This window comes from Littorina saxatilis, linkage group LG15, assembly GCF_037325665.1.
Source record: "Littorina saxatilis isolate snail1 linkage group LG15, US_GU_Lsax_2.0, whole genome shotgun sequence".
Classification (NCBI taxonomy): domain Eukaryota; kingdom Metazoa; phylum Mollusca; class Gastropoda; order Littorinimorpha; family Littorinidae; genus Littorina; species Littorina saxatilis.
Window position 1 is genome coordinate 25,223,351 of NC_090259.1, and position 17,871 is coordinate 25,241,221.

The 17,871-nt window shown below is 46.7% G+C and overlaps 1 protein-coding gene across 10 annotated transcripts in view; it reads left to right on the forward strand.

Moving 5' to 3' along the window:
- The window catches only part of LOC138948919 (E3 ubiquitin-protein ligase UBR4-like), a 224,267-nt gene that overhangs the window by 132,354 nt on the left and 74,042 nt on the right, over positions 1 to 17,871 (forward strand). For 8 of the 10 annotated variants that reach the window (XM_070320552.1, XM_070320561.1, XM_070320553.1 and 5 more), the window contains exons 68-76: positions 509 to 713; positions 1,574 to 1,687; positions 2,508 to 2,624; positions 6,500 to 6,667; positions 13,040 to 13,117; positions 13,323 to 13,370; positions 13,806 to 13,979; positions 14,890 to 14,968; positions 15,439 to 15,627. In XM_070320552.1, the coding sequence (XP_070176653.1) occupies positions 509 to 713; positions 1,574 to 1,687; positions 2,508 to 2,624; positions 6,500 to 6,667; positions 13,040 to 13,117; positions 13,323 to 13,370; positions 13,806 to 13,979; positions 14,890 to 14,968; positions 15,439 to 15,627 (1,172 nt within the window). The remainder of the gene's footprint in view (positions 1 to 508; positions 714 to 1,573; positions 1,688 to 2,507; positions 2,625 to 6,499; positions 6,668 to 13,039; positions 13,118 to 13,322; positions 13,371 to 13,805; positions 13,980 to 14,889; positions 14,969 to 15,438; positions 15,628 to 17,871) is intronic. The other 2 variants (XM_070320554.1, XM_070320562.1) reach the window with 1 other exon arrangement.

The window sequence follows — 17,871 nt, forward strand, 5'->3', positions numbered from 1 at the left end:
GTATGTAGCCGAACAGACACAGACCTGTGATACCGGTACATGTATCTTACCTCAAAGTGCACACACAGGAACCATGCAGACACACACAAGAAAAGAAAGAAGGGGATCTCTCACACACTCTGTCTCTCTCTGTCTCTGTCTCTGTCTTTATCTCTCTGTGTCTCTCTCTCTCTCTTTCTCTCTCTCTTTCTCTCTCTCTCTGTCTCTCTCTGTCTCTCTGTCTCTCTGTGTCTCTCTCTCTGTCTGTCTCTCTCTGTGTCTCTCTCTCTCTCTCTGTCTCTCTCTGTCTCTCTCTCTCTCTCTCTCTCTCTCTCACTCACTCACTCTCTCACTCTCTCACTCTCTCTCTCTCTCTCTCTCTCTCTCTCACCTCCCCCCCTTCCCTCCTCCCCCCCCCTCTCTCTCTCTCCCCCCCCCCCCCCCCTTCCCAAAAAAACGGACATTAAGTAGAGATCACTCAGAAACATAATATCCTTAGTCCATACATAACCACTGCTGTATTTTACAGACTTCACACGCTGCGTCTGCTGTTGCTGGAGCGCATGCTGCAGTACCTGGAGGAGGTGAAGGAGGTGGGGGGCGAGCGGTCAGTGCCCTTCATGCAGGTGCTCTACATGCTCACCTCGGACATGGACAGCGAGGAGGACCGGGACCGCGCCATCCTCGACACTTTCCTCACCTCGCTCATCCAGCAGCTGGACCTGTCGGGCAAGGTGAGGCTTTGTGTTTAACTGTCAAACCTGTGTAGAACAACCAACCACAGGCATGGGAATTGTCCGCCGAAAGGCAAATTTCCGCCGAATTTATTTTTTGTTCCGCCGAAAAAGCAAAAGTGTCCGCCAAACAATAAATGGGGGAGGCAAAAATGGTTTTAAAAACTGAATTTAATGGCAAACTTGGAGTTTAGATGACACCAAATTGCACCAATTGGGTTCTTTGGAGAAGAAAAAATCCGGGGGGACATGCCCCCGAACTCCCCTAGCAGGGCCAGGCGCTTCGCGCCATCGACTTTGCCATTACTTACAAATTTTCAGCCTTTTTTACTTTTTTCAATTCCCATGCCTGCACCCAAGGGAAAGACCAAAAATGGTGGGTATGGACAGGTGGTCGCTATGGAACGGTGAATTACATAGAAGAAAAATTTGTCTGGGATCCATGGGATGGTTTCTGTTGGCAGGGTGGTTGGTCGCAAGGGCAGGTTCAACTGTACATGTATTTTGTTCTGCGCTGTATTGTATTGTATTGTATTGTATAGGAACATGTTGAAGGCTGAGCCTGCTATATTAGGATTCTGTGCTCTGCTTCTTCTGCATCACCCAGTGTCAAGTACCTTTTGACAGAAGGCCATAACATGCAAGTTATCAACCAGGAAGATGTTTCTCAGGGTATTCTCAAAAATATTCATAGCATCTCTAGGCACACTGTTTAGATGAGGCAGGGACATGTCTCAAGGACGCACCGTGGTGTCTAGCACTACAGGACTTGAATTCATACCAGTGAAATACCTGTAATGTAACTCTTGACTTTACTTTCAGTAGTCATGAACTAAATGAATACTGTCTGTGTTTGACAGGACCTGGGCAATGTTGCCACACGCAGCCAGAAGTACGAGGCCAAGCTGATCATTCTGCGTCTGATGAGCGTTCTCCTCTCTCGCACCAGGGGGGCCTCCAAGTCCTCTGGGGAGGTAAGTCAGTTGATACTCACATTATGTTATATGAAGTCTTATATCGCGCGCGTATCTCCAGACTCGGACTCAAGGCGCAGGGATCTATTTATGCCGTGTGAGATGGAATTTTTTACACAATACATCACGCATTCACATCGGCCTGCAGATCGCAGCCATTTCGGCGCATATCCTACTTTTCACGGCCTATTATTCCAAGTCACACGAGTATTTTGGTGGACATTTTTTTTTATCTATGCCTATACAATTTAGCCAGGAAAGACCCCTTTGTCAATCGTGGGATCTTTAACGTGCACACCCCAATGTAGTGTACACGAAGGGACCTCGGTTTTTCGTCTGATCCGAAAGACTAGCACTTGAACCCACCACCTAGGTTAGGAAAGGGGGGAGAAAATTGCTAACGCCCTGACCCAGGGTCGAACTCGCAACCTCTCGCTTCCGAGCGCAAGTGCGTTACCACTCGGCCACCCAGTCCTCGATTACTCGAGTGTTGATGTGATGCATAGGTTTGTACAGGTGTTTAGATGACGTTGATTGTGTGTGTGTGTGTGTGCATGTATGTGTGTCTATATTATGTTGATTGTGTGTCTGTGTCTGTGTATGTATGTATGTGTGTGTTTGAATGTGTCTTTTTTTCTCCATTCTTTTCTTCCTTCTTTCCTCTCTGTCTGTCTATCCTGTCATTTGTGAAGGTCGATTTTGTAGAAATATTTTTACTTTCCTTTGTGTACCTGTGGAAAAAGGGAATGTATTCATTTTGTGAAAGTTCTTTTCCTGTGTTTTGAGCCAGTGTTTATTCATCATGTGCTTTTGTTTTCAGTCATCTTTTGTGAGCAGCAAAACGGCCACAGCGCTGCTGTCTAGTGGTGCCATTCCATACTCCCTGCGAGTCTTGCAGAGTCTGCTGCCCTACTGGCGCCAGTATGACGGCTCAGAGGTAAGCCGATTGTCTGTGTGAGACAGACTTCCTCTTGCCTTGAAATAAAAACTAAGTGAATCTAACAAACAAGCAAACAGACAAACAAACAAGGGAAACAGAAAATTAGACAAGCAGATATCTTTCATAATAATAATAATAATAATACGAGAATTTATAACACGCACATATCTCACCACAAGGCGACTCAAGGCGCACTCATACACAATCTTTCGCATTAACAACTCAAGCATACTCTTATACACTTACACATAAATTACATGCTTTGAAAGCCCTGTGCAAAGTTTGTGATGATACATATTATGTGGTTCCACTTTCATTCAAAATTACCAAAGAATGCCTCACAGAGTTTTGCAGCTTAAAACTATAACTGAATTTGTCAGTACAAGACCAGCTGAAAAATTCTAATCATTGCTATTTTATTGGGTGCAGATTATATCTCTCCTTGATATGGCACTCGTAAGGTAACACACATAAGCGTGACATAGATAGAGCAAGATCCAGAGAGAGAGGGATAGAGAGAGTGAGGGAGAGAGGGATAGAGAGAGTGAGGGATAGAGAGAGTGAGGGAGAGAGAGGGATAGAGAGAGTGAGGGAGAGAGGGATAGAGAGAGTGAGGGAGAGAGAGGGATAGAGAGAGTGAGGGAGAGAGGGATAGAGAGAGTGAGGGAGAGAGAGGGATAGAGAGAGTGAGGGAGAGAGGGATAGAGAGAGTGAGGGAGAGAGAGGGATAGAGAGAGAGAGGGATAGAGAGAGTGAGGGAGAGAGAGGGATAGAGAGAGTGAGGGAGAGAGAGGGATAGAGAGAGTGAGGGAGAGAGAAGGATAGAGAGAATGAGGGAGAGAGAGGAGAGAGAGAGAGGGAGAGAGAGGGATAGAGAGAGTGAGGGAGAGAGATGAAGTGAGGGAGAGAGAGGGATAGAGAGGGAGAGAGAGGGATAGAGAGAGTGAGGGAGAGAGAGGGATAGAGAGAGTGAGGGAGAGAGAGAGAGAGGGATAGAGTGAGAGAGGGAGAGAGAGAGTGAGGGAGAGAGAGGGATAGAGAGAGTGAGGGAGAGAGAGGGAGAGAGAGAGTGAGGGATAGAGAGAGGGATAGAGAGAGTGAGGGAGAGAGAGGAGGGAGAGAGAGAGAGAGGGATAGAGAGAGTGTGGGAGAGAGAGGGATAGAGAGAGTGAGGGATAGAGAGAGAGAGGGATAGAGAGAGTGAGAGAGAGAGAGGGATAGAGAGGGATAGAGAGAGTGAGGGAGAGAGGGATAGAGAGAGTGAGGGAGAGAGAGAGTGAGGGAGAGATAGGGATAGAGAGAGTGAGGGAGAGAGAGGGATAGAGAGAGTGAGGGAGAGAGAGGGATAGAGAGAGTGGGGGAGAGAGAGGGATAGAGAGTGAGGGAGAGAGAGTGAGGGAGAGAGAGGGATAGAGAGTGAGGGAGAGAGAGGGATAGACAGAGTGAGGGAGAGAGAGGAATAGTGAGGGAGAGAGAGGGATAGAGAGAGAGAGGGAGAGAGAGGGATAGAGAGAGTGAGGGAGAGAGAGGGAGAGAGAGAGTGAGGGAAAGAGAGTGATAGAGAGAGTGAGGGAGAGAGAGGGATAGAGAGGGATAGAGAGAGAGAGGGATAGAGAGGGAGAGAGGGATAGAGAGGGATAGAGAGAGTGAGGGAGAGAGGGATAGAGAGAGTGAGGGAAAGAAAGTGATAGAGAGAGTGAGGGAGAGAGAGGGATAGAGAGAGTGAGGGAAAGAGAGGGATAGAGAGAGTGAGGGAAAGAGAGGGATAGAGAGAGTGAGGGATAGAGAGGGATAGAGAGAGTGAGGGGGAGAGAGGGATAGAGAGAGTGAGGGATAGAGAGAGTGAGGGAGAGAGAGGGATAGAGAGAGTGAGGGAGAGAGAAGGATAGAGAGAATGAGGGAGAGAGAGGAGAGAGAGAGAGGGAGAGAAATGGATAGAGAGAGTGAGGGAGAGAGAGGGATAGAGAAAGTGAGGGAGAGAGAGGGATAGAGAGAGTGAGGGAAAGAGAGGGATAGAGAGTGAGGGAAAGAGAGGGATAGAGAGAGTGAGGGAGAGAGAGGGATAGAGAGAGTGAGGGAGAGTGAGGGATAGAGAGGGATAGAGAGAGAGAGGGAGAGAGAGGGATAGAGAGAGTGAGGGAGAGAGAGGGCGAGAGAGTGAGGGAGGGAGAGGGATAGAGAGAGTGAGGGAGAGAGAGGGATAGAGAGAGTGAGGGAGAGAGAGGGATAGAGAGAGTGAGGGAAAGAGAGGGATAGAGAGAGTGAGGGAGAGAGAGGGATAGAGAGAGTAAGGGAGAGAGAAGGCGAGAGAGTGAGGGAGAGAGAGGGATAGAGAGAGTGAGGGAGAGAGAGGGATAGAGAGAGTGAGGGAGAGAGAGGGATAGAGAGAGTAAGGGAGAGTGAGGGAGAGAGAGTGAGGGAGAGAGAGGGATAGAGAGAGTGAGGGAGAGAGAGGGATAGAGAGAGTGAGGGAGAGAGAGGGATAGAGAGAGAGAGGGAAAGAGAGGGATAGAGAGAGTGAGGGATAGAGAGAGTGAGGGAGAGAGAGGGATAGAGAGAGTACGGGAGAGAGAGGGCGAGAGAGTGAGGGAGAGAGAGAGGGATAGAGAGAGTGAGGGAGAGAGAGGGAGAGAGAGAGTGAGGGAGAGAGAGGGATAGAGTGAGTGAGGGAAAGAGAGGGATAGAGAGAGTGAGGGAAAGAGAGGGATAGAGAGAGTGAGGGAGAGAGAGGGAGAGAGAGAGTGAGGGAAAGAGAGGGATAGAGAGAGTGAGGGAGAGAGAGGGAGAGAGAGAGTGAGGGAGAGAGAGGGATAGAGAGAGTGAGGGAAAGAGAGGGATAGAGAGAGTGAGGGAAAGAGATGGATAGAGAGAGTGAGGGAGAGAGAGGGATAGAGAGAGTACGGGAGAGAGGGGGATAGAGAGAGAGAGGGATAGAGAGAGTACGGGAGAGAGGGGGATAGAGAGAGTGAGGGAGAGAGAGGGATAGAGAGAGTGAGGGAAAGAGAGGGATAGAGAGAGTGAGGGAAAGAGAGGGATAGAGAGAGTGAGGGAGAGAGAGGGATAGAGAGAGTGAGGGAGAGAGAGGGATAGAGAGAGTGAGGGAGAGAGAGGGATAGAGAGAGTGAGGGAGAGAGAGAGTGAGGGAAAGAGAGGGATAGAGAGAGTGAGGGAAAGAGAGGGATAGAGAGAGTGAGGGAGAGAGAGGAATAGTGAGGGAGAGAGAGGGATAGAGAGAGAGAGGGAGAGAGAGGGATAGAGAGAGAGAGAGGGATAGAGAGAGTGAGGGAGAGAGAGGGATAGAGAGAGGAGGGAGAGAGAGGGCGAGAGAGTGAGGGAAAGAGAGGGATAGAGAGAGTGAGGGAGAGAGAGGGATAGAGAGAGTGAGGGAGAGAGAGGGATAGGGAGAGAGAGGGATAGAGAGAGTGAGGGAGAGAGAGAGGGATAGAGAGAGTACGGGAGAGAGAAGGCGAGAGAGTGAGGGAAAGAGAGGGATAGAGAGAGAGAGAGAGAGAGAGGGATAGAGAGAGTGAGGGAGAGAGAGGATAGAGAGAATGAGGGAGAGAGAGGGATAGAGAGAGTGAGGGAGAGAGAGGAGAGAGAGAGAGGGGGAGAGGATTGAAAAATCTATAAGAACTCTATAATAAGATAATAATAGTAATAATGATTATAATAATGATAATGATAAATAACTTTTCTATAGCGCGAGTCCCATCAATTGGCTCCAGGCGCTTTACAAACTCATTCTTAAACAAACCAGCACAAATTAAACGAGCATACAAAGCATACAAATAACTGAGATAAAACAACAACCACCCAAGCATCTGCGTACAAGACAAAACATAGTTACACATGGCAAGTATGTTTGTGTGCAGGAGGAGACGTCGGCATCATCTGGTCAGCTGTTGAAGCCCCACCCTTGTCACCCTCCCCCTCACATGTCCCCGTTCTTCCTGCGGCAGTACGTCAAGTGTCATGCCAACGACGTCTTCGAGGACTACCCCCAGCTTCTGACCGAAATGGTCCTTCGTCTGCCCTACCAGGTTAGGGCTGTTTGTGATACTTTATGAAGTTTTTGTTCTGTGCGTGTGTGTGTGTGTGTGCATGTGTGCATGTGTGTGTGGTTTTGTGTGTGTGTGTGTGTGTTTGTGTGTGTGTGTGTTGTGCCTGTGTGTGTGCTGGTGTGCGTGCATGCATGTGTGTGATACTTTCTTATGTGTGTGTGCTCTTTCTTTATCACTTTAAATACACATTTAAATTACATATCTTATCCCAATTCACATATAGCAATTTACTTCAGTTTAGTGCTATAACGCTGAACTACCCTTCACCCTGGTAAGGGGGGAAGTAACCCTAAAAATAGAACGGCCTTGACGGTCACATGACAACGCCAGGTCAAGGCTACCTTCCAACATGCACTGCGCATGCATGCTCTCGCCGCCATCTTTTATGCATTCTACTTTTCAGCGAGAGCGTCTACGGACGTGTTTTTGGATTACGCTCGGGCTATTGTTAGCCCACTGCTTCTTGGCAGTACTCACCCTGGTTTCACGTCTGTATCTTAGCTTTCTTGCTGAGATTGGGTGAGATTTTTCCGATTTCTCTTGTATTATTTGCTTTCGTTTGCCACGAGTTAGTCTTTGTTTACTTTCGTCTGCAAGACTAACGCCAGTATGGCGGACAGTGGGAAGAAGAAACCCAGCTCTAGACAGGGAGCAAATACAGAGTCTCCGTCCAAGAAAGTGGCTAAGAAGCCCAAGGGTTCTAAACCTACAGTTACTGTTGTCGAGCTAATTTCTCAGAATACTTTCACGGTAGAAATTGAGAAGCCTAAGAGTCCGATAATGTCCGCGCTGAAGCAAGAATGCAAGACAGCGCCGGTTAAGGCTAGCATAACAGCAGAGAAGGAATGTTTGCAGCATTTAGCGATCAAATGAGATGCATGTTTTCGTCAGAATTGCGCTCGGCGAGCGAACATTTGCTCTCCCTTCAGGCAGGAGCGGAAGACGCTCGCTCATGGTCGAGGGTAAGGCAGCTCCGTCAGCCACTGTTACGTCGGCCGATGTTCAGGGCGAACAACCTTCCGGTGAAGACGGAATGAGTTTCTCTCACCATGCATCCACTTCCGGATTCAACAGCTACAATAAAGGTACTGTGACTGTCCCACAGGGAGATACGCGCGGGCGTACCCTACTTCCGCCCGGCGTCGGGCAGGAAGCTGTGATAAGACAGGAGGCTTGCTCGCATCACGACTTGCAGAGGCCTGTACTTAGATTGGGAGACACTGTCCCACAGGGAGATACGCACGGGCGTTCCCTACTTCCGCCTGGCGTCGGGCAGGAAGCCGTGATAAGACAGGAGACTTGCTCGCATCACGACTTGCAGGGGCCTGTACTTAGATCGGGAGACACGCAAGTGCCGGTTTGCTATACGGAAGCAACATCGGTACAGCGGTCCACACTTCCGCCACGGGTGCAGGAAGCCGTTAAGAGACAGGAGGCTTGCTGGCAACACGACCTGCAGGGGCCTGTACTCAAAACGGAAGACACGGGAGTGCCGGTTTGCTATACGGAAGCAACATCGGTACAGTGGTCTACACTTCCGCCCAGGGGGCAGGAAGCTGTTGTAAGACAGGAGGCTTGCTGGCAACGCGACCTGCAGGGGCCTGTACTTATAACGGGAGACACGCAAGTGCCGGTTTGCTCGACGGAAGCATCCTCGGCACAGTGCTCCACACTTCTGCCCAGGGGGCAGGAAGTATTCTCCAGAGAGGATACGAGCAGAGGACATGCCTCTCACGTTACCTCTCTTCCGGTTGACACTGCCTATGACAATACTAGTCAATATGGCGGTGAATTTCCGGTAGGCACTTCCGTGCCGGAAGGAGAATCGGAATATGGGGCTTCCGCTACGGACGAAGATCCCAATTTCCGGCTACCAGACAAGCTTCCCCATGTGGTAGCATTGGCAGCACAGGTAGCTTCAAGATACTTTGAGGAAGGAGTGGTTTCAGCAGCAAGTTTGACTGCACCACCACCTTCTGCTGTCAGAGATTTTCGCAACACAGGTAGAAACACAAACTTTTAAGTTTCGTGAATCTCCCTCAGTGGCATATGAAATGTCTAAGATTCTGGCTAAGAATTCCCGTTCGGGATATGTGCCTTTGGACACAGTGCCTCTTCTAACAGCGCACAGTCAGGCACCGGAGTTGGCACAGCCGTGGCTGGCCTCCGCACAGCCAACCTCTTACGTCGGGCAAGCTGCTCGCCGGAAGTTCGGGTTGAACTCTATGCCACATAATCTCATAGACACTTTTTCTCTACCACGAGCGCCACTTCCGGCTACAATAAGGACAGATCCGTTTCTTATACAGAGTCAGCCCTTGTAGCATTGGAAGAAACAGGGAGATACAATTTAGAGTTAGCGTCTCTTTCAGAAACACTTCTCAGGTCTCTCTCCCGTTCTATCGCTACGTCCCTAGAACCGTTTGAGTTTCGACAGGACGCGAGCGAAAAGGATGTAACGATGCTGCTCGCTACTTTGGCCAAAGTTTCAGCCGAACAAATGCGTTTTTCTGCGCATGCAGTGCACACGCGCAGGTCAGCGTTTTCTCTCGGGTTCCAGGATCCAAGACAAAGCCACGCTTGAGGCTCTCAAGTTATCGCCGTTCACGGAGGGTGCCTTGTTGGGACAGCCGTCGCTCGACGCGCTCCACAAGCAAACCCGGGGCGATCGGGATTTAGCTATAGCCAAGATAGCGCAACACGGCTTTCCTAAGCCTCAGAGCAAGAGCTATGGACCGTCTAAACCTTCCGCCTCTTCGGCGGATAGGGGCAGGTCAGCACAAGCCAGCTCTTCTTCACGAGGACGGGGAAGAGGCGCGCCTTACCCTAAGAAGAAGCCGTCTTTCGGCAATTCAAGGGTGTCGGGACGCAAGCCACACCCCCAATGATGCGTCCCCGAACCACTCGCCCATGCAATCACCACGCCGTTGGTGGCAGGCGGCCCGTCACGGGCCCTTTCACATTAGTTACTAAAAGTAAACAGATAGTGGGTATAGTGCGTTCGGGGTTCAGGCTACCAGAGCGCCATAGCTGTTCAAGTTTCCCGTCAAAACGGAAGCAAAGACAGCGATACAAGTAGAAATCTTGTCTCTGGTACAGAAGGAGGCGATAGACGAAGTAACGGATCACAACTCCCCAGTTTCTATGGGAGAATTTTCGTGGTGCCGAAGGCTTCAGGGGGCTGGCGCCCAGTTTTAGACTTGTCCCCTCTGAACAGATATCTGAGACAAATCAAGTTCACAATGGAGACACCCGCGTCAGTCAGAGACGCACTCAGACCAGGAGACTGGGTGACGTCAATCTAGGACTCTACGTCAGACAGGTTATGGCTAGCTTCAGACGTACAAGCCTCTTTGTTTAAGAATAAACGGCTTCACAGTCGCACATCAGCGACTATTGCCGGACAACATGAAGCACTCTCAAACCTTCCAAATTTTCACATTAAGTGTTACGAACAGAACTAAGGACACCATCATGTGACGACCCTTAGGTTCGGCACTAAAGCTTTTTCGCATTTGGGGATCTTTTTCCCAGACGCAAAAGATAGTGAACGCATTGGTTGGCAATAACAGTTAGAAACACACACCTTCTGGTTAAGTGATTCAACTTCAGCTTTACGCCCCTCATGGGCCTTTTCTACCGCGAGTTCACAAACTACACTCTTACTGTAGTCTTCCCAGCGGTGGCCCCTGGATTTTTGCACAACTTGACTTTGCGCCAGGAGTCCTCTCCTACATCGCAAAATAGTACTCTTTTCCTCTAGATCAAGCCAACGAAGGCTGAATCACGAAACTCCAGTTTCAGGGATTCAGCTTCGCATACATACTCAGATCCCTCTGCATGGTTTCTAGCGACATTATAGTCTGAGTCACTTCCGCACATAGGCAGAAGAGGGTATATCTTACCTTTACCCTCGGGGATATCGAACTTCAGGTTACCACTTGAAGTACCAGTTAATGGAACCTTGGCTATACAGCGGCCTCCTCTAACAGAGTCCACTTCTTTTCCAAAGCCAGTTCTCTTCCCTTGAAGATATTTTCCCAAGGTTTCAGAACTAGCTCCACGTAATATGCCTCTAGCCATACAGTCATCGGGAAAAATTAAAACTCGTAAGACGCTCACTCACCCCTCTCTTGGGACGGGAATTGATAGGTGCATGGTCTGAGAGCGGATCAGGTTACCGATACCCAGACGTGTCTTCCCCAATTGCGGGCTGGATTAACACAGAACTAACAGGCAATCAGGTTTTCAATACTCCCGACTTTTCACCCCTGCTTTTGCAACAGGGAAAGTATACCCGCTTCTTTGCAGCCATGGCATAGACTTTCTCGTTTTACAGCCAAAGGCAACAGCACGGTCTTGTCCGACCACCGAGGTTAACCAGCATTGGCCCCGGTTACTACCGGGATGGGTGACCGTTTGGAACACGGGCCCGGCAGGCAATCTCTTTAACATTCAAGCTGCGGCCTTCGCCTTCAGCTATTGTATTGTCGTTTACTGAAACACAACATCAGCAGTAGTCCGCTCCCTAGAGGGTTACACTGCCGGTTTCACCGGAGTTCGCCTCCCTTTCTTTCAAGCCACCACTTAGGGACTTGGGTACATAGTTCTCACTGATACCACTCCCGTAGCCATTGAGGACAACGGTTGTTTTCTCTGGAGCTTGATTTACTCTCTGTACTTCATCCTTTTCTTTGAAAAGATCAGTGACATTCTGTCACACTCTCGCAAACGGGGCCTTCCTCTTCACTCATAGGTCTTATGAGACAATGTGGAAAGGAAAAGGGGGGGGGGGGGGGGGGGGCATGTTCGTACTTGGACAGTTCTCCCTTGGGCTCCTTCCAGACTGTGCGAGATAGAGCATGGACCTACTCATAGGCCTTACTTGAATTAGGCAATGTTTCTTCCTAACCTTATCAGCGTGTCTTACTTAGCTCGCAGTATAAGATTACAGGTCTCCTTTAACAGAGAGACCATAGGCTGGATAGCGTTCATAACCAAAGGGTCACAGCAGGACAAGTCTGAGTCTTTTGGTACTGGAGTTTCTATGCTCCACAGATTTTGAACCGCTACAGTCCACTCGCCTTCATAAATCTGATGTGTGAAACGCTCTCCACTTTGCTTCTAGCTACGGCACACAGAGGTAGCGAGATTCACGCACTCTCCGGCTTACCGGGAGACGTAGTATTCAATAGAGACGCTCTATCTCACTCCGTTTCCGGCCAGACTTCTTAGCCAAGAATCAGAAGTCAGGATAACCATCCCCGATGGTCTAAGTTATTCCTCTTTATAGGATTCTCGCCACAGGCGACCCAGTCTTATGAATCTGACCAGTTAGATCACTATGCTCCTTCCTGTCTCATACAAGGAGTTAAGATCACAAACAAAAGCTACTCTTATCGTCTTTGAACACAAAGAGAGATTAGGACATAGCTAAGTTGGTGCTAAAATCAGGAAGATTATCTGAAGTCCTAGACTCCGCCTACTGGAGATCGGAGGATGTCTTTATCAACTATTACCTGCGCAAGATTTCCAGTGCGCGGTACGACGGTACCAAGGCGCTACCAGCGATGGTAGCAGCAGGGCAATTGTTGCCTAGCTCATAGGTGAGCACCCCACCACCTTAATTAGCAATCTGCTATATGTGAATTGGGATAAGATATGTTATTTAATCAAAAATTTTAATAATAAATTTTCATTTGATTAATATACTTCCCCAATTCACATAGTAAAGTCCCTCCCGCCTACCCCGTTCTTACCAGTTCCATTTAACTTTGCATACCATGCTAATTATTCAGTAAGTAAGATGGCGGCGAGAGCATGCGTGCGCAGTGCATGTTGGGAGGTAGCCTTGACCTGGCGTTGTCATGTGACCGTCAACGCCGTTCTATTTTTAGGGTTACTTCCCCCCTTACCATGGTGAAGCGTAGTTCAGTGTTCTAGCACTAAACTGAAGTAAATTGCTATATGTGAATTGGGTAAGTATATTAATCAAAAGAAAATTTATTATTAAAATTTTTAGTTTCGATCATGAGATAAACGTGTTCATATATCTGTAACTGTGAGAAAGATGTTTCTTGCTGAAGGTATACTTCAATAGCAGTCACCCCATTTAGCTATGCCCAAAGCTAGAAAGCTGATTCAGAGAAGAACTTGCCAGAAAAAAAATCAGGTCTGAATTAAAAAAGAGTAACAATCATCCCACTTGGCCGGGTGTGTTTGACTTGAGGGAAATATCCATTTTTGTGCATTCTGGTCGATCTCCCTCACCTGGGCCAGGTGAGTGTCCATGGCGTGCTCGTTGCGCAGCTGCCGGTTTTTGTGCATTGAGTTGGGTCCTTTTTCTTTCAGCTGAAGAAGATTGCAGAGTCTGGCCAGAAGATGCCTCCTGCTGCGTTTGACCAAAGTTGGCATTCAATTCTGTCTGAGGTGAGTCAGTCTTTCTGTTGTTCCAGTCTTGTAAATTACAGTGTGAGCTGAAGAAAGAGAGAGAGAATATTTTAGTTTGATGGTTCTGTTCGATATTTGAGAGGAATATGAATGCCCTAGAATGTAAATTGAAATATAATTTAAAATTGGGTGAGCCAAACTCTGAAGTGTGGTGATGATCTTGTTATTATTCCTCTGTTTGCAGTACATGATGACTCAGCAGACTCCATTTGTCAAGCGTCAAGTCAGAAAGGTGAGTGATGTGTACAACCTATTTAATATCTGCCTTTTTAATTTCTAGAAGTCGACACATTGTACCACTTACTGTTTATGTTTGTCCAGTCTGTCCTCCTGGTCATACTGTGGAATATGAGCTGAATGAACTTTCTTGTCACACTAGTATTTCAGTTTGTCTGTCTGTCTGTCTGCCTATCCGTCCTCCTGTCATTCTTCGGAATATGGGCTGAAGGAACTTTCTTGTCACACTAGTATTTCAGTTTGTCTGTCTGTCTGTCTGCCTATCCGTCCTCCTGTCATTCTTCGGAATATGGACTGAAGGAACTTTCTTGTCACACTAGTATTTCAGTTTGTCCAGTTTTTAACACTCGTATACTTTCTAGTTAATCTTGCTTTGTTGATCATTCACAAATCAAGAGCTTCTAAAACTCCTTTTCTTTACCTCTCACAGCTCTTGCTGTTCATCTGCGGGTCGAAAGAGAAGTACCGGCAGCTGCGCGACGAGCACGCCATGGACTCTCACCTGGCCCAGGTGAGGGAGATCGGCCAGCAGGGCGGCTGGGACCAGACCATGGACCTGGCACCACACAGCATTGTGCTGCCCTACGACACCCTGCTCACACTGGTGAGGATGTGATTCAATGATATCATAATACAGTGGAACCCCCCTTTTAAGACACCCCCAATTTAAGACTCCCTCCTTTGTAAGACCCTGTTTTTTCAGACTTTCTGTTCATAACCTCTGTAACATTACCCCCATTTTAAGACTCCCTCCTTTTTAAGATTTTGTCAGATTTGTGGAGGGGGGGGTTCCACTGTAGAGTTATTTATCGCCCTTTCTCATAAGAGCTCACGACGATATACATACCCACACACACACACATACGCACGCACGCACGCATGCACGCATGCACGCACGCACGCATGCACGCACGCACACATGCACGCATGCACACACACACACACACACACACACACACACGCACATACACGCACATACACACATGCGCTTGCACACACACACACTCACTAAAATACAGTTAACAGGTAAAATACAATCAACTTTATTCATGAACACAGGGATTCAAAGCACTCACTTAAACACTGCAAAAATGCAGTAAAAAAAGCTAGTAGTTTAGGAGTTTAGAATTAACGAAGAAGCTCTTTGAATTGTGAAGATAGAGGCGAATTTCATCAACATTTAATTTTTTGTTTTCTAGGGCAACCAAAACCATTTTGCAAAGTCTTATAACTGAAGCAGTTTTTTGTTGTCTGTCCGTCTGTTTCTGTCTCTGTATGTGTTTCTCTAGCTGGCTGTCGTGTTGGATGTATGTTTCTATTGACATTGTTAAACAATTGTAGCATGTGTTATGACAGAAACAAACCAGAAATAAATTTCGTTTGGATTGCCGCAAGTCACTGGGTTACTTTCTTGAAAATATGAAAAGTTTTGACAACAAAATTCACACTGTAATTTTGTCCTCATGCTGTTATGATCATGTTCAATCTGAGTTGCAATTTTCATCATTTTTCAGATTGAACACCTGAAAGTGTGCTCTGAAATGGCCACATCACGCCCCTACAACTGGCAGACCTACTGTCGTCAGCACCAAGGTAAGGGGGGGAAAAAGCAGACAAACACACGAAAAAGAGAATCTATCGGCAGAGAAATTTCATCTCTCAACTATACGTGGGGAGATAGCCATAGGCATTGAACGATGCTTCTTGAAGCACCTTTGCTAGTTCTGATTTCTCTTCTGGTGTTTGTTGCAGATCGTAATCTAACTTTTTCAGTTATTCAGGGCGAATTCTGTTGATTAATGTTTTGCTTGAAGAGACTGCAATAGAATGTGTCTGACAGACTTTCTAAGGCCGATGTGCTAAGCCAGTGTTTTGCTATTGGGTTTTTTAAAAAAAAAATTTATAAAGAAACTGAATTTTTTTTTAATCTTGTTGTTCCAGCTGTTTCATTGCTAAAATGAAGATAACTGTTTTCTGGTCATCACAAGAGTGCACATTCTGTTACTATCCAAGCAGTTATTTGATATCTCTAATTCAGAGTGTGACCTTTTGTTCGATTTCAGACACGCTTCCCTACATCGTGCGTGCCAGCATCGTACTGGACGAAGGCGTGGCCCCGACCCTCCTGACCCTTCTGCAGGTGGCTTTGTGTGGGGTCAAAGGTCAAGGTGAAGGTCCAGGCATCGCTGAGAGCTCCTCCAGCACCGCCAGCATCTCACCTGTCAAGCCCGGAGGCCATAAGAAGGGTGAAGGTCATTTTTTGTTTTTAATGCCCTCTCCTGCTTGTTGACATGACGACTTTATTGTAGCTATAGTTTGACTATGATAACAGTGCGGGGAAGGGTTTTGTTCGGGATGGATATCTTGGTATTTCTTTTTCTTCTGCGTTTATGGACTGAAACTCCCTCATACTCTCGTGTTTTTAGCCCTGTGAATTAGCCCCGTGGGTATATCTGAAAGAATAGTGAAATATTTTTGGATTCATTTAGTGTGATGACTTACCACACATAGGGTAATTGTATTTATCTATCCTTCCAGATTTTGTTTGTTTGGTTGTTTTCTGTAATTTTCATTTTAGATCTGTTCTTTGTTATGTTGTCCTTGTTTCAACATGAGTTTCTCTGTATGTGAGCTTTACCTCTTCTTTTTGTTTAGTAAGCTTATTCCTTGGTTTTTATGCAAGGATGTGTTAGCACACGAGTCGACTAGTTAGTTCACCCTCCTTTGGCTGCTTCGCCCCCAACCCCATCCCCTTCTTAAGCCACCAAGTCATCTACCCTTCTTCTACATCATTCCATTGTTGTCTCTTTTTTATCTACCAATGAAACAAATGGGTTTGACTTTGAGACTAATAGCTTGTTTGCACGCTTGAAACTCTAGTGACTCCCATTTCAAGAATCTCTTTCTATCTGGTCTTTCAGCTTTATTTCCCAGAGTCAACTTTGTGCAAACTCTTTTCAGTATTTGTACACCCTAGTGTTCATGCATACACATGATAAAGATTCCAAGTTCACAGCAAAAGTCACAGAGCTTGGAAAACACAAACACAAGCCTGCAGGAAAAGAAAGAAACAAGTCGCGTAAGGCGAAATTACTACATTTAGTCAAGCTGTGGAACTCACAGAATGAAACTGAACGTAGTCCGCCGCTAGTGCAAAAGGCAGTGAAAGTGATGAGCCTGTTTGGCGCGGTAGCGATTGCGCTGTGCTTCATAGCACGCTTTACTGTACCTCTCTTCGTTTTAACTTTCTGAGCGTGTTTTTAATCCAAACATATCATATCTATATGTTTTTGGAATCAGGAACCGACAAGGAATAAGATGAAATAGTTTTTAAATCGATTTCGGAAATTTAATTTTGATCATAATTTTTATATTTTTAATTTTCAGAGCTTGTTTTTAATCCAAATATAACATATGTATATGTTTTTGGAATCAGAAAATGACAAAGAATAAGATGAAATTGTTTTTGGATCGTTTAATAAAAAATTTATTTTAATTACAAGTTTCCGATTTTTAATGACCAAACTCACTCATTAGTTTTTAAGCCACCAAGCTGAAATGCAATACCAAACCCCGGCCTTCGTCGAAGATTGCTTTGCCAAAATTTCAATCAATTTAATTGAAAAATGAGGTGTGACAGTGCCGCCTCAACTTTTACAAAAAGCCGGATATGACCTCATCAAAGGTATTTATCAAAAAAATGAAAAAAACGTCCGGGGATATCATACCCAGGAACTCTCATGTCAAATTTCATAAAGATCGGCCCAGTAGTTTAGTCTGAATCGCTCTACACACACACACAGACAGACAGACAGACAGACAGACACAAACACACACACACACACACACACACACACACACACACACACACACACACACACACATACACCACGACCCTCGTCTCGATTCCCCCCTCTATGTTAAAACATTTAGTCAAAACTTGACTAAATGTAAAACAAGAAATTCCTCCGAGGTAGGAAAAACACCCCCGTTGGTCAAAGGGAAATAACCATTCTCACTGCCACCAACTGAGAAGGTTATTTCCCTTTGACCATTAATATGTCCCTGTATAAGTCCTTGTAGAATCTTAATCCACCAATAACTCCCTAACCGTGTGTTTGACTGGTCCCAATTTTTGTAAGGACCGTCTCAGGAATGTATAGAACCTGTTCACCAAGTTTGGTGACGATCGGTCCGTTCATTCTTGAGATCTATATGCGAACACAAACACACAAACACATCGACCGAAACCTATACACACCCCTATACCGGGGGTGTAAAGATAGTGGGTAGCACCGTACTGTATGGCAGCTCACTTTCCCCCAAATGAGAGAACCCCAAATTTGTGGAATGGAAACCTCAGAGGACTTTTGAAATAGCCTTACCATACCACTAGGGCCATTCTTGATATGGTTAACTCATATCCACACAATGTCAATATAGACATTGTACCTGATCATTTTCACCTTCGCATTATTTTCCCACCCTCGATACTT